Here is a 23,984-nt window from a genome sequence, read left to right on the forward strand (position 1 = left end):
ATCCAACCCTAGTTACATCCCAAAGCCCCATCCCCAAATACCACCACTTTGGGGGGTCGTCTTCAACCTGGGAATTTAGGGGGGGACACAAACATTGAGTCCATAACACCAACATTTTGAGTTCCTAACTGGGAGATTTGTAATTGGCAAATCTTCATTTGCCTTCCCTTTAATTCTCTCTCCCAATCCTAAGTGTATTTCACCAATTTTGCCTTTCCAAATTGTGGCGCTGTTTTGTTTTGGTTTTCTCCATCACCTCCTGTTTTCACAGTGGCAAAATTGCTCCAGGAATATGGTGTAAGTTTTTCTTCAGTTTCTTTAGAATGGTCACTACCCTCTGTCTAGAGGGGCACCCCCACTGCAGGCTATTAAGTGCAAGGGGTTGGAATATTTGAAACTCCATCTACAATGTCCTGACAGTCTGTTTGAATACATTGTTCTTGTGGGCTGGCTTCCGTGTACGGGAGAGGACATTATCATTTCACCCTTCATTACACTGTTAGCTTTCTCTTGCTTGCTGGGTAGATGTTTAAGGAGACGTTTCAGTGTTTTAGAGAGAAAGTATAGAATGCAATCTTTATTTTCAGTGTTGGAAGCCCTTATGCATTGTAGGTTTTTGCTTGTACACATGTGATTTATCATTGCCATTTGATTTTCAATGCCATAATTGGGAAGGGAAGAGGGAGATTTAAATAGTGGAAAAGGCTTTCCTTGGCCATTCCAGTCATTTTTGCATCTTTGTATTAAGTTCGTTGCTAAATGCAGCTTATGTATTGTATTGAAATCTTCCAATGAAGGTCTTTCCAGAGAATAAACATGAAAAAGTAATGTTAAAAATTGTTTTAGCTTTCATGGACAGGGTATTACAAAATCTATCTAAGACTGATGAACTAAATGATTGAATTATAAAAGGATAGTTGAAATATGAGAGTGACTGTGCATTGGAAGCTAAAATTTAAGGTCAAACCACTGGTGCATGAAGAGAGATGTCTCTGACGAGAGAGAGAAGGCATATTTTTCTGATTCACTTTGAAGTCTAACTTCAAGCCATGCATTAAATTAACAATATTATCATAAAAATGAGGGTGCTAATTCTGTCCTGTCTGATGCTGAAATTTGAAAAATGATTTTACAGAAGTCAAGAACTATGCATTAAATGAATACAGTATTAACTGGGCTGATATTGTTAAATCAATTTAAATGCCTCCTGCAGCCGCGCTTGCTTGTGCAGAGTTGAATAGAGAAGAGCATCATTTGTTAGTTCAACCCAGAACTTTCTGGTGCCCTGGTTTTAATTTGCAGAATTTGCTTTAAAACCGTTTCTCCAGTGCTTTGCCTGCTGTGGATTTGCTTTTTAAAGTAATCGATTCCGTATTAAAAGTATGAGAATGGTATTTTCTTTCAGTGCTCATTTGTCCTGTACTACTAATTATGTCCAGTCGTGTTTCAAATTACAGAAGAAGCTTTTATAATGCAAAAGATCTCTGGGATTCCTTGTGTTGGTGAAAATATTGTGGGTTCATCTGCTTCACTGCATAATCCCTACATATTTTCTTTTGAAAGGTTATTTAATCAAAAGTGCACCAATAAAACCATAAAAGTATTTAATGGCATTCCAGTAATTCTACATTAGTTTTCTTGCATTGTATGGCATGCCAACATTCTAATTCTGTGGGGTTCTGTGGAATGTAGGATTCTCTAAAATATACCCACTTACTTCCTTTACTTTTTGTTTATCTGTTTTTTGGAAGCAGTAGAGATTCTGTCTTCTTTTTTTTTTTTTTTTTGTCTCTGTGTCAATTTTTTTTCTAGGCTTTGTTCTTCTTTTCTATCAGTAAACTTCTCTACAATTCTGCTTTTTTGGTTCTTCTTTCTGATGATTTATTCATTCAGCAAATACTGTTGAGTGCTAAGAGTTAAGTCCTGGGGCTGTCTTTGTAAATAAGGAAAGCAAGTTGTCTTCCCTTGAGGACATTGATGTTTCCTGTGTGAGAGAGCTGGGTGTGGGAGCAAACAGGAAGCAGCTGCTCACTATGGAGTGTGGCTAGTGCTGTCTTGGAGAAGGGCAGAGAGGGAGGCCGGGAGAGCACAGAGATGGGGCATGTAACCCACTGGGGACTCAGTGATGGCTTCTTGGCTGAGTGCTGACTACGTGAACAGTTAAGATAGGTAGGCATTGGTCAGGTATGTGCAGTAAGTTAGGGCAGGAGGAAGGAGAATTACAGAGAAAGTGCTGTTTGTGGGTTGTAGTAACTCCTGTCCTATCCCCAGGAAATGCTGGTCTGGTTGGATTGACTGACAGGAGTTCAGTACTTGGACATATTGGAGTCGGGGTGAATGTAAGAGGTGGAATAGGTGGATGGGGGTATTGATGAATAGAATGGGACTGGATTGAGAGGGGCGGGCCAGATCAAACACGTCTGGTCAGCCATGCAGAGGCACTGGGACTTCATCTGGAGGCAGTGGAGGACGCAGAAGGAGTCTCAGCTCCAGGGCGATGTGTTGACATGTTGCCCTAAAGTCCCTCCCTTCTTAGCTAGGTCTTCCCTCACTCTCTTTTTCAGGCAACTGATGATGAGCTTCTGTTAGGCCTGAAAGCTCCACTGCTTTCTTCGATCAAATCCAGTTTCTGACACTAAGCAGCGTTCAGTTTTCAGTATCATCCAGAACCCAGAGTCAGCGGTCCTCTGCTCTCTGGCCCCTGGGCTGTGATTTGCAGGAGCCAGTGTGTGACATGATTCCCCACCAGTGCTGAAGGATGCACGATTCTTGGTGGGCGAGTCCAGCTCTTTGTTCTTTGCTTTTAGATCCCTCTAGCCATTCATTTAGTGAAACTTAAAACTCACCTTTCCTATTTTAGATCTTCATTAAAATTCCCATTGAGGATTTTGCTGTATCTGTAAAATGGGAAAGATAGGGAATGCCTACAGAGACGGGGCAAAAAGAAGGAAACGGAGGGTGGTGATGTGTCCCTTGCTGCAGGGAGTAGAGATTGGTGGTTGGAGACGGAGGGTTAGTTCCCGTGATGAAGATCATGGGTTTATCTCAGGCCTGTTTTTGTTTTTGGATGGACCACTACAGCATCGCAGATAAGCACTTTTTATCATGAAAAGGAGACACAGACATTATGTTCAGATATAATGAACATATTCTTTTACTAATGAAAGCAAGAAAAAGTGGTTCATGACCACGCCACAATGACAATCGTGCACATTTAGCCAGTATTCGATGTCCCTGGCATATAGCAGGTGCTTAGTTAATATTCAGTGAGCAAACGCAGGCACAAAGGGTTCCCTGGCAGATGCCTTCCTGGGAGGGGACTTGGCAGTAAGCTGGCTGCACTGTCTCGGCGCCCAGTCTGCCAAAGACCCCAGTCACTGAGAGGGTTCCGAGTGTGGCACGGAGTGGGACAGTGTGTGTCCCTACACCATGGTGGTTTCTGTCTCAGGTTTTTAGGCAGTCACTTGTATCTACTGGTGAAGCCCTTCTTTCCAGCAAATGCAGAGTCTGTGCTCTCTGGAGGAGGTCAGGGGCATGTGAGCACTGTTCCAAAGGGGAGATCACTGCCATCACCTGCACCCCCTTCCTACTTAGCTAGTACCAGCTCCAGGTGGAGAGTATACCTGTCAGTCTGTCTCAATGTAGCACTCGTCACACTGATGTATGTATTTTCTTTCTTTCTTGTGCACGTGCACTAGCTGTTTTCTTTCTCTTGCTGACATGCCAGGCTCTGTGTTAACTCTTGACTAAATTATCTCATTCTGTCCTCACTGTGAGATCAGGAGGGAGGTACAGTGATAATACTCAATATAAACAGTGAGGCTCACAAAGCTGAGATGCCTTGGACAAGTTCACCCAGCTAGTTTGTGGCAGAGCCAGCCGGTCTGCCTCAGGCTTTAGCTCTACTGCTCTACCCTTCTGTGAATTAGAGGAGAAGAGCCAGGCAAGGGAAGGGTAGAAGGAAACCAATGGGTCCTGTGTCTATATGGCCACTTATAAGCTCTTCAAGGGGTGAAAATTCTTTGTCCATGTCCTTACTGTGTGGTTGGTGGGCTGGCTGGACCATCTCCAGGGCTGCCTGGGCCCTCTCCTGTTCTGCTAAGAGATTCTTCCCATTTCCCAGAAATTTGCAAGAACAACCTACCACTTTGGTGGCGTTCCTCTTTAGGGTTCAATCCTGGTAGCAGGAAGGAGTAAAAGCAAATGGCAGAAGAAAATTTCATCTGCTTAGTGATAATGTGCATTGCATCCTTTTCTTTCTTAGACTGTTGATATCTGATTGTTTAAGTGAGGATGAAGGAGAATGCTTTCTAAGGGCTGAGGTGACCAGATCTCCAATTGTAAATTGATTTGGCCATCCCACATTACAGTTTCACAAAGTAGAAATCTAGGGACCATCCATAAAAATGCAGAACGGCAAGGTTTCCAAATGGAGAGCTGCTGGGAGCCGGGACGCATTTTCACATGCAGGGTGCCCTTGGTACCCCCCTCGGGAGGGGCTGTGGGTAGCGTGGCGAGCGTGCACAGCCACTGGGCCTCCTTGGCACCGCTGCCTGGCGTGCACCATTCCCTCACACAGACGGCTGAACCCAGCTCCCTTTGGTGATACAGACCAGATTGCTCAGCATAGCTTTACCCTGATGCAGTCAAGGGAAATTAGTCAACTGCAAGCTTGGATGATGCCACTAACAAGCTGGCGGGGGTTCAGAAGAGCACATCCCTCCACTGTGGCCCCGGCTCACAGTGACGGCGAGCGTGGTTTTGATTACTGCACATGTTCCTCCCTGATGAGGGCAAGAACTTCTTGGTCTTCTTTACTTTAAAGCCCCCTCTGCAGCCCGCCCCACATGCACAGGCCTTTTCATTAGCAAAGCAGTTTCAGGTCTATTGTCCCATTGGGTCCTCACAGGGAGCCCTGGAGACTAAACCCAAGATGAATTAGCACCTTCCTATGCATAACAACCTGGGATCAGAGAGGTTTAGTGACTTCCTCAAGGCCACACAGTGAGTATGTGGCACACTTGGACCTGTCTCCTGACTCCCGGCTCAGACTGTCCAACCCCAAAAATCAACTTTGAGAGTGTGTATTAGGCCGAATGCAGATGAAGTTTGTAAATTTAGCTGGAAAATGGACTTGGAAAGTTTTGGGCGGCAAGTATGGAACAATTGAATAAAGGTTGCTTCAGCATACCCGCGTCTCATAGTCTCATGGAAGAGCCTGCAGGACGGCAGCTGCAGTTTTGGGTCAGTGGTTCCACAGGGTCATCAGCAACCCCCTCCGGCTCCATCTCCCTGCTCTGTCTTCCTTGAACTTTGCTCTCCACTTTTAATCTTGTCACCTCATGGTTGCAAATGACTGTCGCAACTGCATAATTGCATCCCAAGTGAGAAGGAAGGCAGTAGATATAGAAGTTTTCCTTTAATGGAAAGAAAAAAAAAATCATTGAAACTGCCCAGAAAACTACCCCTTATGTTTCATTGGCAGAGACTGAGTTACTTCACCACCACTAGCTGCTAAGACAAGCTATGGAAGCCTGTATCCAGCAGAGGGTGAGCGGGGAGCTGTGATGGGCTAAGCCTGGTTATGCTTCAGGCTTTGGGAATGGATACATTGTTGCCCTGGACCAAATCAGTCAACAGGGGAGGTAGGAGAGGGGAATGGCTGGGTTGGGTTTCTTGTTGTTTTTTTTTCCAGTGTCAGACTAATATAAACTAAGAACTTTGGAGAAGCTCTTCTTCAGCTTGGATTGCAGTCACTCTCTGGATCCTGAGATGATGTTCCATTTGTTGACGAAAAGTTGCACTCCCATTTGTCAATGGCCTAAATTTCAGAATTGCACAAGTGTAGTTTTTCTCCACGCCTCATCAGAGGAGATTTAAGCTCTAAGACCATTGAACTATACTTTTTCAAATGCCTTTATATGACTAGACTAAGAATGGAGGTTACAGAAGGAGCAAAAACCAGACTGATGGGAAGCAGAGACTTGGGGGCCAAAGGGGAGAAATTGGGTCTTGACGTCCTGAGACCAATGACTATGAAGTTAGACTGCCTGGCTTTGAATCTGGACTCCACCCTTATGTGCTCCCTGGTAACTTTGGGCAAGTTGGTCATCCTTGCTCTACCTCGGTTTCCCCATCTGGAAAGGGAGAGTAATTGGAAGCACTTAGCACGTGAGGCTGAACTAGTCTGTGGATGAAGTCCAGCCTATGTCTAGATGAAGGAAGTGCTCAATTACAGTCAACTGCTGATATTAGTATTTGCTTATAAGCGTCTCGGCATGTGAAACCTGCTGCGTCTTAGTCGCTATTGCAGCAGCTGCAGCTCTGGTCCTCTTCAGTCTCTCCCTGCAGTGTGTCCAAGCAGTTGTCACAAGGTCATCTCTATTGCATTCACGCCGCTGCTCCTTGGTGCCACAGACTTGAAGTCCAAACTCCTTAGCCAGACTTTGTGCGAGATCTGGGCCTGTGAGAGAGAGTTCCGGTTCCTTCCCTCTGGAGATATGGGCTGGGTCTTTGGTCAATGAAGTGGAAATGCCATGACGCTCTCATTGACCAAACTGTTCTCAGGCACTTCTCATGGGCCCAGCCCTGGGGTTATCATGTGAAATACACCTGAGTAACCAGACATGGGCTCTAACAATATTGCCTCACCTTGGGGTGAGAGATCCAGGCACCAGATAAGTAGAATTTGGGAGTATGCTGAGAGGAGCCTCACCTGCACCAGGGGCGGCTTCCCAGAGGACGCAGGAATGAGATGACGCAGAGGATGAGCAGGGGTCAGCGGGGAGACGCTGGAGTGAGGGCTCCAGGCAGAGGGCCCAGTGCTGGAAGGCTCGAGGGAAGGACAGGAAATGTCAGAGGACAGGAAGGGAATAGGGCTGGCTGGTGCTGAGTTCATGGGGAGGACTAGTGAGTGAAGATACTGCAACGGGCAACAGATGCCAAGTGGCCAGAGCCTTGCAGACCCCTGGGAAGATTCCTCTGAGGAGTAATGGGGGGCAGTGAATGCGAGTGACAAGAGGTGACATCATCAGATTTATATTTTGAAAGGACCAGCCTAACTACAGTGCAGAGAATAGTGTTTGAAGCGAGAAATGAAGATAAGAACACTCACATTTCCACTCCCTACTTGTGGGCTTTGGATAAAAACGAATGGTCTTATTCTGGGTATTCTGGGCTTAAAAATGATTGGAAGACCGGCACTGGCCTTTGTGGAAGATGGTGTCACTGTGCATGAGCAACGTCCTGCCCAAACCCACACAACCTCCCGGGGGAACCAGGGAACATCAAGGGCACTCCTCCAGTCTGTCCTCATGCACGTGTGACCCGCACACGTGACCCGCATGTGATTCCCTTGGCTCTGTGAAGCCAAAGACAGGCGCTAGCGTTCTATCTGCCCAGGTGTGGGATGCTCTCTAGATCCCACTTAGGCTATGTGCTGTCAGCCATACCCAGGGAGCCCCAGTGTTTGGAGCCACCCCTGAAGGATTGTCATGTAACTGGGCACAATCTGAACACTGCCCTACACCAACATGTGCTCTAGAAGTTTCTTCAAACAAGAAAAGAATGAAGTCTGTCTTGGGCACTTAAGCGTGATTTTCTATAGGGGCACCAGTTGAGAAATTCACCTTATGTGAGTGAATTGAGCCTGTGACCACACTGCTATTTCGTTTGTGTGTGTGTATCCTTAAATTATTTAGTACTCTTCCAATGCTTAATTGTTTCCTCTTGGCTCTTTCTTCCCTTCGCAGTATAACGAAGAGCTTCACTACGTGGAACCTTGCCTGAACGGGACGCTGGTGCAAGCCGACAGGACAAACAAGGAGGTAGGGCCTCCTGCTGGGCGGGCACATTGGGGGTCCAGGCACCTCCTGCCTCCCTCATGGGGAATCGCTTATAATAATTCGCACCTGGTTTTTAGAAGCTCATCAGATGTACTGCTTTTTCATTGAGGGCCTCAGAACCCAGCATAGAGAACATTTAGGAAAAGGTACAAATGAACTCATGACAGTAAAATAATGACATTGAATTCAAATGCTCGCTAATTCTAAAACAATTGCATTTCCTTTTTTCTTTTTTCTTGCTCTACGCACATCCTCTTTTGTGCTTGACACCTGTGTTGACACTACTGAAAAAATATGACTTGCTGAGATCTTAAAGAAAATTGAAGCCACTTGTTATATTATTATTGCATTTAATACAATTGATTAAATACTTGTTGGGGTAGCTATTGGGGTAACTTGTCTCCCAGGTCAGAAGGTAAGCTTTATAAGGATAGGAACAATGTCTGCTCTCCTCTGTATCTTCAATGCTCCCAGGGTTGCCTGGTCCATAAATATCGCAGAACAAAAGGAAGATAGGATACAGGAGGGCCTTAAGAAATGGGGTGGAAATTTTCATTCCAGTTGGAGCATTCTAGGAAAATCCCCACAATAGATTTCTAGAAAATAAATCTTGTGTCCCTTTGGCTATCTTTAAATTTGTCAGAACAACAACCACAGCTACCAACATCACTGCTACAGAACCCGGTGACAATTCAGGCTGAAAGCGTAGCTGTGAGTGCAACAATGTCACACCCCCTGGGACACAGAGCTGCCATTATTCCCATTGTTTTGTTGTACATGTTATGTGGGACAATAAAATAATGCTCCTCCCTTGGAGAGCAGCCCTCGTGAGGTGGCCGAGGACAGCGGCCAAGGTAGGCCTCTGTGTGACACTATGCGTGTACTGGGGAGAACCGCTGGCCCAAATGGGCAGGGAGTGGCACTGGTGCTCTGAGATGCAGCTGGTAGAAGCACTTGGTTTGGGCATCGCTGAGAGAGTGAACAACAGAGGATTGAGAAAAATGAATTACAACTGGAACACTGAGTGAGAAGGAAAAATTATACCAGAGTTAATATCCAAGCTTCAATTTGAGGGGAAGAAACACCATATGAAGCTTTGTTTTTAGGAGAGAGAAACAGGTACATTGTAGTTCAAAGAACAAGTATATCCAGAGAGTGTTTATGATCATTTTCTAGGCTAAGGTAGGAAAAAATGACATAAACTTACCGGCAAGTTTCTTTAGGGACTTTCCCTTTGTTTGGGCCTTGCCTGGGTCTGGATTCCATCCCGTTCTCAGTATAGTAGCATTGGAATATCTTTCAAGCCTCAAATAGGTGTCCAGTGGTTGTGCTTACATTAACTAGAAAAGATGCTGAAAATGATCAAGGCCTTCCTTTAGGTGACTTCACAAATGATCAAGGGGAAGTTTGCTATTTGGAGATACAAAGTCTTATGAATGAAAAAATTGTTAGAGAAGGTGGGCTAAGAATTTATTTAAAAGTGCCTTTGAATTTATGGGTATTGAAGACTGGAATATTTTTTTAACATAAAAATTAACCCAAACTCTGATTCTGCCAGTATGGAGTAGCTACATTTCAATTAGATTCTCCCCTTAGAACTAAAAATCCCTGTGCATAAACTAATACTCTACAAGGTGGAAAGAAAGTGAACTGCCTAGACTAAAGCCATGAAAGTGAGTTCCCTGGATTTCCTTATTGATTCCCACATATCCTGAATAGAACAATCCAGATGCCTTCCATCTGAACCAACAAAAGGCACAGATTAAAAAAAAAAAAAAAAAAAAAAAAAAAGAAAAAATCAAGAAAAGCCTGTTCCCTCTAGCTTAAAGACCAGGAAAAGGTGGCCTATCAAAAGAAAACCTTTGAGATAAGACCTTTCCTATGCCAATGAGACAACCACAGACAGGTTCAGTGGGGCCGAATAGGAAGTTACTTTTGCATCCTACCCACACCCACTTGACCCTTGTGCTACACTTCAATGGAGAGACTGACTACCAAGGAAAAAAAGATTAAACAGGCCTCAAAGTCTCATAATATACAATCCAAAATGCCCAGAATGCAATAAAAAAATTTCTTGTCATCGCTAAAACCAGGAAAATCACAGCATGAGTGAAAAAAGACGATCAACAGAAACCAATATTGACATGAATCAGATGCTGAACTTGTTAAATGTTTCCAACAAGCAATTAGGAATTCTCTTGAAGCAAATGCAAAAATAGCAAATCTCAGCAAAGAAAAAGAAGTTATAAAAAAGAGCCAAGTGGAAATTATAGAACTGAAAAATACAGTTACCCAAATAGAAAATTCCCTGAATTAGCCTCAATAGTAGAGTGAAACAGTGATAAAATCAGTGCATGTCAGGACAGATCAATAGAAACTACCCAATCTGAACAACAGAGAGAAAATGGACTGGAACAAAATGAAAAGAATCCCAGGGACGTGTGGGACAAAAACAAAAGAGCCAGCATTCATGTCATGAAAGTCCCAGGAGAGGAGAGAAGAGAGTGAGACTAGATAAATATCTGAAGATGTATTGGCTGAAAACATCCCCAAATTAGTGAAAGGAATAAACATGTATATTCAAGAGGCTGAGCAAATTCCAAAAAGGTAAATCCATGCAAGACACATCCTAATTAAATATAATTAAACAAGGAATAGAAGACTTGATAGCAGGCAGAGAGAAAGGGCATATTACTTACATTATTCATTTGAATGATAGGGAATTCCTCATGTGAAATCGTGGAGACCGGAAGGAAGTGGCATAGCATTTCTCAAGAAAACAACTGTCAACCCAGGAGTCTATATTCAGTGAAAATATCTTTCATGAATGATGAGGAAATAAAGAAATTTTCAGGTGAATGAAAACTATGAAATTTGTTACCAGGAAATCTACCCTTAAAGAATGCTAGACAAGTTCTCCAAACAGAAAGGAAATAACAGAAAAAGACATGAAACTTCAGAAAGGAAAGAATATTGGAATGAGTAAATTAGGAGTAAATATAATAGAGTATGCTAATTTTCAGGAGATTCTTAAATCATATTTGATAGTTAAAGCAAAAATTATAGCATCAGCTGATGTGGTGTCCAATGTTTGTTGAGGAAATACTTAAGACAATTACATTTTAAAAGTATGGAGGGTAAAGGGACCTAATTAGGAGTAATTTTTTCATTTCACTGGAAGTGGAAATGCTGATACCATTGATGTTACATATTTATAATGACTAGAGCAACTATAAAGGAAACAATAAAAAGAGGTATACTTATAAAGTGACTCACAGGAGTTTAAGAAAAGAGAACAGGAATAAGAAACAGGAATGAACAGGAAAAAGACATATATTGGCAGACTTAAGCCCTAACATATCACTAAATATCTTATACATAAATGGTCTAAGACACACCAATTAAAAAATAGAGACTAGCCTAGTGAATGAAAAAAAATGATCCAACCATATGCTGACTACAAGAAATTCACTTGAAATACAATGACATAGGTATTTTGAATGTAAAAGGATAGGAAAGGATATACAATGCAAACATTAAGTACAAAAATAGGAGTGGCTACATTAATTCCAGGTAGTCATCTTCAGAGCAAAGAAAAATTATTAAAGACAATCAGGAAAAATACGGAATGATAAGAGAATCAATCCTCCAGGAAGATATAAGCATCGTAAATGTGTTTGGACCAAACTGCAGCGCTTCGAAACACATGAAACAAAAATTACGGAGCTAGTGATCAGTGATGTTAAGCATCTTTTCATATGTCTATTGGCCATCTGTATGTCCCCTTTGAAGAAATGTCCAGTTAGGTTCTCCGCCCATTTTTCAATCGTATTGCTTCTGGGGGACGTTAATTTGTATGAGTTCCTCATATATGCGTATTTTGGGTATTAACACTTTATTGGGTGTGTCATTGGCTAAGTGTCCATCAATAAATGAATGGATTACAAAGATATGGTACATATATACCATAGAGTATTACTCAGCCATATAAAGGAATGAAATCTTGCCACTTGAGACAATATGGATGGACCTAGAGGGTATTATGCTAAGTGAAATAAGACAGAGAAAGCAAAAACCATATGATTTCACTATATGTGGAATCTAAAAAAAGAAAACAAATGAACAAAATAGAAAACTTGTAGATACAGAGAACAAATTGATGGTTGCCAGATGGGAGAAGGGTTGGGGGAATGAGTGAAAAGGTGAAAGGGATTAAGAAGTACAAATTGCCAGTTATAAAAACAGTCACAGGGAGGTAACATAAAGCATAGGGAATATAGTCAACAATATTTTAATAGCTATGTATGGTGTCAGATGGGTAGTGGATTTATTGGGGTGATTATTTCGTAAGTTATATAAATGTCTAACCACTATGTTGTACACCTGAAACTAATATAGTATTGTATGTCAATTATACTTGAAAAATAAATTTAAAAAAATTAATACAGCTGTGAGCAGAAATAGAAAAACCTATAGTTATAATTGGGAACTTGATAAAATTAGGAAAGTAAATGAAGGGCATACAGGTTAGGCAGGAAGAAACTAAACTATCCCTATTTTTAGATGACATGATTGTATATATAGAAAATCCCAAAGAATATACCAAAAATGCAAAGCCCAAAAAACTCCTAGCTAATAAATGAGTTCAACAAAGTCACATATACGAGATAAACATGCAAGAACCAATCGCATTTCTGTATACTAACAATGAACATATGGAAGCTTAAATTTAAAAAACAATACCATTTACAATTGCTCCACAGAAATAAACTTAGTAAAACATGTACAGGCTCTGGATGCTGTCAATTAGAAAATGCTGATGAAAGAAACCAAAGAAGGCCTAAATAAATGGAGGGACTTACCAAGTTCATTGACGGGAAGACTCAACATAGTAAAGATGTCAGTTCTCTTCAAATTGATCGGTAAATTGAATGGAATTGCTATCAATCCCAACAAGGTTTTTATAGACATATACAAGGACATTCTAAATTTTACATAGAAAGGCATAGGACCTAGAATAGTAAAACAATCTTGAAAAAGAATAAATGGGAGGCCTCAATCTACCCAATGTTAAGGTCTAGTAATCAAGACAGTGTGGTACTGACGGAGAAGTATAATAGAATATAAATCAATGGAATAGAAGAGAGAATTCAGAAATATACCCATGCAAATATGCCCAACTGATTTTTGACAAAGATACAAAAACAATTCAATGAAGGAAAGATATCCTTTCAATGAACGGTACCAAAGCAATTGAACATCCATAAGCACAAACAACAACAAACACAAGGGCAGAAAAAACCCAAAACACCTCCATTTTGACCCACATCTCACAACTTAAACAAAACTTAACTCAAATGGATCAGACATAAATCTGAAATGTACAACTGTAACACTCTCTGAAAAAAAAAAAAAAGTAGGAGAAAAATCTTCAGAATCTATGGCTAGACAAAGAGTTCTTGTGGTTTGACACCACAAACCATAAAAAGAAAATTTGATATAACGAATCTCCTCAAAATTAGGGGGAAAAAAACAAAAAAACAACACTTTTGCTATATGAAAGACACTGCCTGCTGAAAGGATGAAAAGATATGTGGTTGGCAAATGTCTTCTCCCAAGCTATAAAATACCTTCTCCCAATATTATAGATTGGAAGAATATATTTGTAAACCACATATCGGATAAACAACGAGTATACAGATAATTTAGAAATAACTTTCAAAACTCAGCTGTGAAAACAAACAATCCAATTAAGAGAATGGGCAGAAGACATGAAGAGACATTGTACTGAAAGGATATACAAATGACAGATAAGTGCATGAAAAGATACTCAACATCACTGGCAATTAGAGAAATGCTAACTAAAACCACAATGAGATATCACTACACATCTATCAGAATGGCTAGAATAAAAGAGTTAAAAGAATGAAAAACACTAAATGCTGATGAGCATGTGGAGAGTTTGGCTCACTCATACCACACACTGCTGGAGGGAATGTAAGATGATATGACCACTCAGGACATTTGGCAATTACGGTATGACCCAACATTTGCACTCTTGGGCATTTATTTATCTCAGCGAAATGAACACTTATATTTACACAAAAACCTGTACACCAATATTCATAGCAGCTTTATTCATAATAGCCCCAAACTGGAAACAACCTATACATCCTTCGGTAGGTGAATGGTTGAACAAACTGTGGTATAGATGTACCATGGAATACTACTTATCAATGAAAAAAAAAAACTATTAATACACCCAGTAACTTAGATGAATCTTTAAATTTTTGAGGAATTATCCTGAGGGAAAAAAAAGTCAATCCCTAAATAATATATACTGCGTGATTCCTTTCATATACTATTCTTGAAATGACACAATTATGGAAATGGAGACTAGATTAGGTTGCCAGGGGTTAGAGGTGGGAGTGGGGAAAGGTCAGTGGCTATAAAAGGGCAGCCTGAGGGTTCCTGTGGTGATGGGGCTGGTCTGTATCTCAATTGTATCAATGTCAACACCTGGTTGTGATGTTTGACTATGGTTTTGCAACATGTTATTAGAGAATACTGGGTAAAGGGTATATGGCATCTTTCTGTGTTATTTCTGACAACTGCGTGTGGATCTATAATGACCTGAAAATGAAAAGGTTAATTAAAAATAATCTGAAGTATATGAGGAACTCTTAAAAACTGGGCTTTGTCAAACTAGTGTGAACAGTTGAACAATGTATGTAAAGTTGCTTTAGTTACCGTGTTTCCCCAAAAATAAGACCGGATCTTATATTAATTGTTGCTCCAAATGACACATTAGGGCTTATGCTCAGGGGATGTCATCCTGAAAAATCAGGCTAGGGCTTATTTTCCGGTTAGGTCTTATTTTTGGGGAAACACGGTATATATGTAAAATAACGTCGATTGAAGTTGCAGTGTTCTTACCTTTTTATTTGGAGAAAACCTCAGAAGACAAAGCATTTATTTTTCATTGCAATTTTGGGATATTTTAAAACAAAGATGAGCTCCTTTGACTAATTTGAATCAATTTCCATTTTTATCAACAAATGATGTTAGGCCATGGACATTCAGCACTCACTTAGTGGCATGTGACAGAGATTAGCAAATTCATGAAAGGCAAAACGGGAATTTATGTCTGCCCACCTACTTACAGCGTTCTAGGATGGAAAAGACTGCACCCAGGACCTAAATGTAATGTCAGGAATCGTCCATTTTCTGTCCAGCTACCTCCCCTATGTGTCTTCTTTGGACTCCGATTGATTCTGCTAGGTCAGGTGCCCATTCTGGAGCCATAAGTGCATCTTCTGTGGGTGGAGAGGCAGCCAGCCAGCCTGGTCCAGGTGTTTGCAACTATAGCTTAGAGGCAGGCCTGTGTTATACAGACCTGCTTAGTTACCCAGGAGGAAAAGACAGGGCAACTAGGCCATGACCTACAAGATAGATACTCAGTAGAAGCATTATGAAGGATGATGGATAGATGGATGGATGGGTGGATGGAAGGATGGATGGTCGGTCAAATGAATGAATGAGCCACCTGGAAGAGGATTCTGGTTGAAAAAAGTGTTTTGTTCGTTTCAATAGAATATCCACAAAACATTGAAAGCAAAAGCATAAAACTCATTATGTTTTAAATAGAATCAGGACAATCTGAATTAGATCATGGGTGAAAGGATCTGATTCCAGGGTTGGCAATCCTCACTAGTCTGCTTAGTTCAGGCCAAATGTGTTGAATGGCAGCTTGGAAGCCATTTTCTCATGTTCTGTGTGAAAAGGGGACAGAAGACTCTGACCTTCTTTATAAACCTGTGTAGAACTGGCACTGTGCACATTGGTGCTAGTCTTCCATCCGCTGAGTTCATAATTCTGACTAGAGTGGGCTGAATCCTTTGGGATGATTCATTTTTCAATATCCATGTGTATAGTGACAAGTTCTCATGACGACAAATACGTGAGATTCTTTTCTACCTATACTTTTTCATCTTCTGACAGTTTCCCTAGTGACCACTGTAATATTACTTCCTGTTAATGAAAGGGCATGAAAGGGCTTCCTGAAGGTGACATCTGGGATTATTATGTCATATACCTTTAGTTCAATGACAGCTAACTCTGGTTTCACAGAATGTAGCTTAAAAAGATCAGAAGTAGATAATTTTAATGAAAACAGCATTTGATAAAATTTATTGAAAAAATTCGAAAGAAGAGTGAGATAATCTCAATGAGTCTTGAAATAGAAGAAAGCATTAGGGTAAAAATACTGGCCTTGGTCAAACTAAATTGTCCTGGTTCACAGATTTCCTGTGATTTTGCTGAAAATAGCACATGACACACCATCCCTGAGCAAGCGATGTTGAGGTTCTAAGTTTTTGTTTTTGTCTTAAAAGTATTGTTTACTGTCTGGAGAGAATTTTGTTTTGCTGCTTTATGTACCAAATAACTCACTTTTTTTTCTTTAAGGAAAAAGAAACCATGACAAATTGGGTGAGCCTGGAGCTCAAATATAGAATTTAAATGAATAAACTAGCATCGTAATCTACTTCAGACCTTCTGAACCATTCATCAGACCTTAAAATGAACCTCCTGTGGTCTTTCTGGGGCAAGGGAGGAAGGAGAGTAATATGGTGTTTTTCTGGTTTTGTAATGAAAATGTTCTAAAACCCACTGGATTTCATGGCTCTGAGATTCATTTGTGAATATTTGTTGCAAAATCAACGGATCTTAGAAACCCATGTACCTCTCATCTTCCTCAGTAGCTTTGATATTTCCCCAGGGGCTCCCTGAGTGTCCATTAATTCACCGAAGTACACATCAGAGTTGCTGTATTTCCCCCAGACTTTGTCAAAGTTTTGTCAAAGGAAGCACCTTTGGATTCTAATACTCCCCACCTCTCATGGCTTTACGGGCATCCAAGGTGCAGTTTGCCAATGACATGGGGGTGAGGGGCGTGTTATGAACTGTACGCAGAAAGTAGCCCTTGTGCAGATCAAGGAATGTTGCCTCCCAAATGCCAAAGGAGATAAAGTTTGCAGAGAACAACACTGACCCACGTTTATTCAATTCAAAACTCATAAGGGGTAGTAAGAATTGCATTGCTTTTTAAATGTCATGAGTACATTAAAAGTAACTTACATAGAAAAAACTCTTGAGCAAGTTAAATGTACACAAATTCTTCTCAATCCAATATAACTTAATGCAATGCAACTTTAAATAGGAATAAGCAGGCTTATATACCAGGGGTGCCAAAAAAATGTATACACAGGATTTGTATTCATCTTCTGTTGTCAGTATTTATTGGATATTACAATTTTAATACAGTTTTTTCCTTTCTTAAAATGTGTATACATTTTTTTTGGCACCCTCTGTATATATTACCATGAAAGAGTAACCATGGTGTACAATTAGTTTTGAAAAAAGTAACTTCAAGAATAGTATACTTTGCGGTCTCTATATTGCTTAAAGATAGAACGAAATAAAGGAGAGAAGGAGGAAAGGATAGGAAATGGAAGGCGAGAGGGAAGGAAGGTGAGGAAGGGAGGGAGGGAAGTAGGAGAGGGATTCAGGAAGTATGTTGCATATATTTCTGTTTAAAAAATGTACTAAGAACGTTTAACATGAGATCTAGTCATTTAACAAATTGTTGAGTATTCAGTACAGTATTGGGAACTGTAAGCGCTATGTTGTACAGCAGATTTCTAGAGCTTACTCATAGTATATGGCTGAAACCTGTTGAATAGCAAATGTCTTCACGCTGAGCCCCAAATATTTTTGCAGTCAGAAGTGAAATATTTTTATTATCAGTTTCCTATTCTGGAAATTAATACAAACTTTTTTTTTTTTTTTTAACTATTAGAGTCAGTCTGGAAATACGAATCCAATTGTTTTGCTATGATTATGAGGACGTCCTTCCTGCTAATTTCCAGATAGGTTTTTTCCCTTGGCAAGTAGATTGATTTCTGCTTATCAAGGACCAGGGATATAGCCGTATTTTAAATCCATATCACCCCTCTGGCTTAAATGAGTTAAAATACTGCTACTTTACAGTGACTCAAATGATTCATAAAACAAATGTTTCCTAATTCCTTGTACAGTAGTTTTGTAGAGATAAAGTTACCAAAATGATGGTCTAGGGACTGTTTCCATGGGAGCTTTATCCTGGAAACTATGCTCAATTATTTCCCTTTTTATACTTTGTTATATATGTATATTAATTTGATAAAATTCACTTGTGAAAATAGTCAAGCCATCAGTGGGGAACTACCTAGATTAGCTAGGATTCCCCGATGCAGTTTGGGTTAAAACCATTAATGTAGTATAAAAACGTTCTTGTTAATCTTCACTTTGGTATACTGTGCTGATGGTGAATTTCTTGTATGAGTCCAGATCAGGGGTCCAGCAAACTGTTTTTTTTATTAAGGGCAACGTAGTAAGCATTAGGCTTTGTGGGCCATGTGGTCTCTGCTTTGTCTACTCAACGTTGCCATTGTGACATGAAAGCAGCCATAGGCAATACAGAAACAAGTGGGCATGGCTGTGTTCCAATAAAAATGTATTTACAACAATTGGTGCAGGCCCCTATGGCCCCTGGTCTAGACTTTGGACAAGACTAAGAAGAGCAGTCTGTTATTAAACAAAGAACTTACATTACACTAAGGTTAAAATCTTTGTGAAACGGCCCCATGGAAATCGGTGGTTGAGAGCTAGAGTAGATTGGCTAATATTCTTTCACTCTTCTCATTTTAACTCTTTCGATAAATGAGGGTTTAGGCTGGATTTCTACCTTGGGCCGACTTTCAACCTTGGATAGACTTGCCAGGGAACTGATTCCTGATTTCTCAATTTGTCTACATTTAACCTGAAGGCAAGAAGACATGGATATGTACTGTAAATAGAGGTAGATATTAGAAATAATAACATCAATAATATAGTGCCTTATAATTTAGAAAATACTTCTAATTTGATTCTCATGATTATTACCGTTATTCTTCTTAACTTATACATCGGGAGTCCTGGGCCCGGATGTATATGGTCAGTTGATTGAGCAGGGGAATAATAGATGGAGAGTCAGAGCTTGCTTAAATGACTCACACGGGCACACACAATCATGTCACTGATATGTATCTTATGTTCCCGATACTATCCTTCCACTATCCTCACTACCTGAGCAGGTAGGCTTACCTTTCCGATATAGTTCAACACTACTTCATTCTTCTAAAGTCTTGCTGTGTAGAGCTAAGCCTAATTCAGATTTAAATTTTAAAGGAGCACCGTTGAATGTGATGTGATGGGAGATCGATGTGATAAGCTATCCTTATGGAGCTGGGTTGCCTACCTTAGTAGAAAGGGCTGAGCCGCTTGCTTGTATGAAGTGTGAATTCAATGATAATCCAAACGTTCGTTCATCATTTATCTCTACCCAAGTGGAAATTTGTTGAGTTCTTTATCTGGGACATCTCTGTGGCTGCGCATGGCAGTTCCGCCGTAAGGTGTGTGTGTGTGTTCCTCTTGGTTCTATCACTCAGCTAAGGAGGTGACTATTCAAGAGAACTGCTTTCCTGTTATTGCTTGACAGTGGCCTGGTGATTGTGCTCCTGCCATTTCCCCCAGTTCCCAGCCAGGGAACACCATGGGGATTGCCTTTTGCAAATTCATCCTCTAATCCCCATGCTTTCAGTGACCATGCCCTGTTTTTCCCCATGACAGCTGTTTGGGTCCAAGTGACATCTGTGCCTTGCCCATGTTTCACCTCAGCATCCCATCAAACACACAGACGACCCTCTTCTAGAAGCTTCTCCCCTGGTTCGTGGTCATGATGTCTCAAGTTCTGTAGAGCTCTGGGGTAGCATTGATAAAAAGCTGATCAAATCCTGAGACCCCAGTGGGTAGTTATGTTCCCACATACTCTTGGCTGCTTTATCATGAATGTTCACACCTCATTTACCCAGAGCTCACAGATTCTTTCACTGTTTAGGTTACAGTAGGTGAGCAAAGCTATTTACTCTCACTTAGAGACTGTTTACTCTTACTTGTCACATGATTTTAACCAATTTGATTATTAGGCAACATTAAAGGAAAAATGACTGGGTGGGACTAGAAGAACTATCGAAAGACATCGTTCTCTTTCAGCACTTCCTATCCCAGGAATGGTTCCACCATTTATCCAGATGCCCAAGACAAACATCAACCCGCAAGCCATCCCGCATCCCTTCCTCAGTCTCTGAGTCCCACGCATTCTTCCTCCTCAGTGGTCTCCAATCTCTCCCACATCTCTGCTCCAGCTGCCCCTCCCCAGTTCCCAGTTCCGGTCCTAATCATCTTGCCCCGTGGTGGCCTCCTTGCAGAGTTCGCTGCCTACAGTCCTGACCTAAAACGGATGTGCTTCTGTGCCATAGGCCCAGGGACCCGGGGAACCTCAGAGCTACCTGCTTACATTCCTTTATGACCTCCCCATTGCTCTTTGTGTAGGGCAAACTCCCTATTAATGGCTAGAGAGGGGATACATCCCTGTCGACCCAGTGGGGCAGTCCCTATATATCCGTTGTCAGGTTCTAATTTGTGAGAGTGCTACCTTTCACTGTCAGAAGTGTCCCCACTTGGAAGATTGAATTTTTTTAGGCCCCTTAGTATCAAGTCTTCCATGTTTACCTCCTGTTTATCATCTCTTGCTATGATGACATTTCTCAATCCCTCCTTTTCACCAATGTTTTTACCCTCCCTCCTTCCTTCCCTCTTTCTTCTTAATCCAGCCATATTGAAATACCTCTATTCTTGAAGTCACCATCCACCCTCTTAAAACCAGGTCTTTTCATAAGCTCTGTTTCACCATCTGGAGCATACTACCTCTTTCCTTCCTATTCTCCCACACCTTCTTTGCCCAGTTAACTATTTTTCACCCTCTGATCTCAGATAAAACCACATTCTCTGTAGAACACTTTTCCTTCCAACCTAAGGACTCAGTACCCACTGCAGTTTCCCCTGGAGGCCACGTAGTGACCTGGTTTCCCTCTGTCTTCCCCACTGGCCATGATGTCCTGGACGATGTTATATTCACCACCATTCCCACGTCCTCCAGCGTCAGACCAGGCTGTCCATAAAGAAGATTAAATGAAGGAAGGAAGGAAGGAGCACATCAAATCAAGTCAGTCTCTGAGCAAAACCCTCCCAAGGTCTCCTATTCCACCTGGAATGAAATCTGACCTCCTTTCCAGTGGGTGCGAGACCTTGGGTGATATTGCCCTGCCTGCCGGTCTGTGCTCTCCTTCTGTTCTGGGCATGCAGAGCCTCCTGTCCGTTTCTTTGGCATCCTGCTTTACTCCATGCCCATCCCCAGCTTAGGGCTTCACTACAACTCTTCTGCCAGAAAGAAGGAGAAATACTCCTTTTTCAGGTCTCAGCCCCAAGCTCACTTTCCCAGAACCCCTCCTCTACGTCACCCTGCTCTGACTCTTGTGAAGCCTGGTGACAGATATTTCTGTCTTTTTATTTACGTGTTCATTTGTCTGCCTCTCACCCACCTTCACCACAACCTGAAAGTGCTCTCCGTAGACACAAATACTCTGCAGTTTATTTCTGTTGCAGCTCCTAGAAGGAGCCCTAAGCCATCAGGGGTGCTCAGATCATATTGACTAAATAGGTGGGTGAATGGAGAAAGGGATATTAGTTTTCTCATCCTGCTGTTGTTTAAAACGGTGTCTCAGGTCTTGAGAGTAAACGGAAAAGCTAGAGGTAGGCACACTGACAGCTGAAAAATGAAAGCTGATAGCCTGGTGTTTGGGGGTGGGGGAGAGACCAAAAAGCATTTAGATCAAACAGCCAGGAGTACTCAGGCCACAGCCCGGGTGTCTAGGATTTGGGTAAAAGTTATAGCAACATACATATATCCATTAGAGTTACTGTTCAGCACGACGATTTGAATTTAAATTCTGTTCAGTAGTCTTTACTTTGGATGGAGGAGATGAGTAATTTTAGCGGTGGTGACTAGCTGTGGGGCAGTGTGTGTGTCCCCTCGCGTCTGCAAGCTGGCCTGTCTCTTCCCATCCATAGAATGAGGAGCAATAGGACTCTTCCTAGACTATCACACAGGGCTCGGGGAAGATGTACTGGAATGAGAGCTTTAGAGCACTTGCACAATGCCCAGCATCTTAACAAATGGGAGTGGTTAATTACTTCCTTACGCACTAATGATTATTAATGCTTTTGTACGAAGTGGTTTGGCCCCAAATGGTTAACCAATAGAAAGATAATATAAAGGATAAACTGTAGTTTTCAGAGCAGGCCACTTCCCAGAGCATTTCCGCCAGAGAGACCAGCCCTTCTGCATCGAGTTCTCATGTGCTTACATTATCATCAGCGTATCCACTTTTAGATATTTTTAATGGAAACACCCAAACCACTGAACTGCAATGTGCGGCCCATGATTTCACAAATATTTAGCCACTAATGGGAATTTTACCTTAGAATGTGGCACGGAAATAGGTCAGCACTTGAATGCACACATATGTCCTTGGCCATCAGTAAACAGAACAATTCCTGAGTCAACTGTGACTAAATGACTCAGAGCAGCTAGCTCCCCCTATAGGCCACTCCAGAGACTTGTGAGAATAATACTGTTGGGACTACAGTTGTGAGACACTGGGGTTTTGGACAGCATCTAATGTCCACAAGAAACTCCTGCCTTACATTAAAACCCATATTATTTTTATGACAGGTGCCACTGCTGGGAAGATACAAAAGAAAGTGCAACTAGCAAGAAGTTGCATTTTTTTTAGCTTCATGTGTATAAAACACTGTAATAGTTAGACATTTATCATTTATATCCCTCACAAAGTGATAACCCCCCGCCCCCAATCTACTACCCCTCTGACATCGCATACAACCATTACATTTGCACTGTCTCTATTCCTTATGCTGTACTCCACTTCTTGTGACCATATGTGTGTGTGTGTGTATATATATATATATATATATATACACACACACACACATATTTATATATATTAAATTATAGTTGACATTTGTTGACAACTATTCAGCTTCAGCTTCAGGTGACACTTGTCTTATTATGGAGACCACTTCAGGGCTGCTGTAGATGCCTGATCACTGTGCCATACACCTGAAGAGGTTGCATTTTAAAGTCCCATCCTCTTGAATGGCCCAGCAGGTGTAGTCATCTTGGCTCTTCTGTTTACAGCGGATGAGAGAGCATTGCCCGTGTGACCAAGATATCAGGGACAACATCACACCTCCCTCACGCTTGGTCACTGGCTCCTTACTTTCCCGAGCCTCATCTCTCTCCTTTCCTTTGGTCATCACCAGCTCTATGGGAGAGGAAATCATGCCGTGCGATCTCATATTTTTATATTGGATGAATCCAGAGCGACTTGTTCAGAATAAAAAGCTATTTAGGAGGAACGACATTAAACTGCTGTTTGTCGATCAAAACGTGGTAAAATGTTAGCAGTTTCATGTGAGTGCACCCTGACAGTTCAGTGTTTCTCTTAGATTTTGCTATGGCCACCCCTGTTCATTCCAGGTGACCTCAGGTGTAACCCATTAGCCTGGGTGTTCCAATTGGTCATATTAAGGTTTCAGTTACTATTACTATTAATTGTATTAATATCACTATTAATTGTACAGGAGCCTACAAGTAAAGGAACTAATCAATAAAACAATAAAAAACCAAACCTGGCAGCCAAAACACTGGGCTTTCATATGCAGATTACCCCTTGAGTGTGGGAAAGCAGCCCTGTGATCTGCCCTCTAACTTCAATGATTTCTGAGCGAAGAAACCAGTTGCTTTTACCAAACCTGGTTAAGGTGAGCTATGAGAAATCACTGAAGGTTTTAATGCCACGTTACTTTACCCTGTGCTTGTTTCTTAGGTCTGGGTCTGGACGCCAGGTCATGGCAGCATTAACTGGCCCCAGGGGCAGAGCCTGGGAGGTGGGGCAGCTGCCAGGGTCTCTGCCTCAGCTGTAATCCCTGAGCCTAAGGAGGACCTTGGCTTTGCCAATCAAGAGCCCTGGCAGTGTAAGCCAGCTGGCGTGGGCTGCACACAGCCCCCAAGTTTAGAGTCATTTGGTTACTTGAAACACTTTAGGATCAGGGCTTGGTGCTGAAGGCATTTGCCGTGGA

At 41.6% G+C, this 23,984-nt stretch overlaps 1 protein-coding gene across 3 annotated transcripts in view; it reads left to right on the forward strand.

Annotated features, from left to right (window-relative positions):
- Positions 1-23,984, forward strand: part of CACNA2D3 (calcium voltage-gated channel auxiliary subunit alpha2delta 3) — an 837,281-nt gene that overhangs the window by 392,961 nt on the left and 420,336 nt on the right. For all 3 annotated transcript variants that reach the window (XR_002136724.3, XM_088798500.1, XM_088798501.1), the window contains exon 9: positions 7,752-7,826. Coding sequence is in view for 2 of the 3 variants with exons in the window: in XM_088798500.1 (XP_088654626.1) it covers positions 7,752-7,826 (75 nt within the window). In the remaining variant the exon portion in view is untranslated. The remainder of the gene's footprint in view (positions 1-7,751; positions 7,827-23,984) is intronic.

This window comes from Rhinolophus sinicus, chromosome 5, assembly GCF_057876585.1.
Source record: "Rhinolophus sinicus isolate RSI-liver-muscle chromosome 5, RSI-T2T, whole genome shotgun sequence".
Lineage (NCBI taxonomy): Eukaryota > Metazoa > Chordata > Mammalia > Chiroptera > Rhinolophidae > Rhinolophus > Rhinolophus sinicus.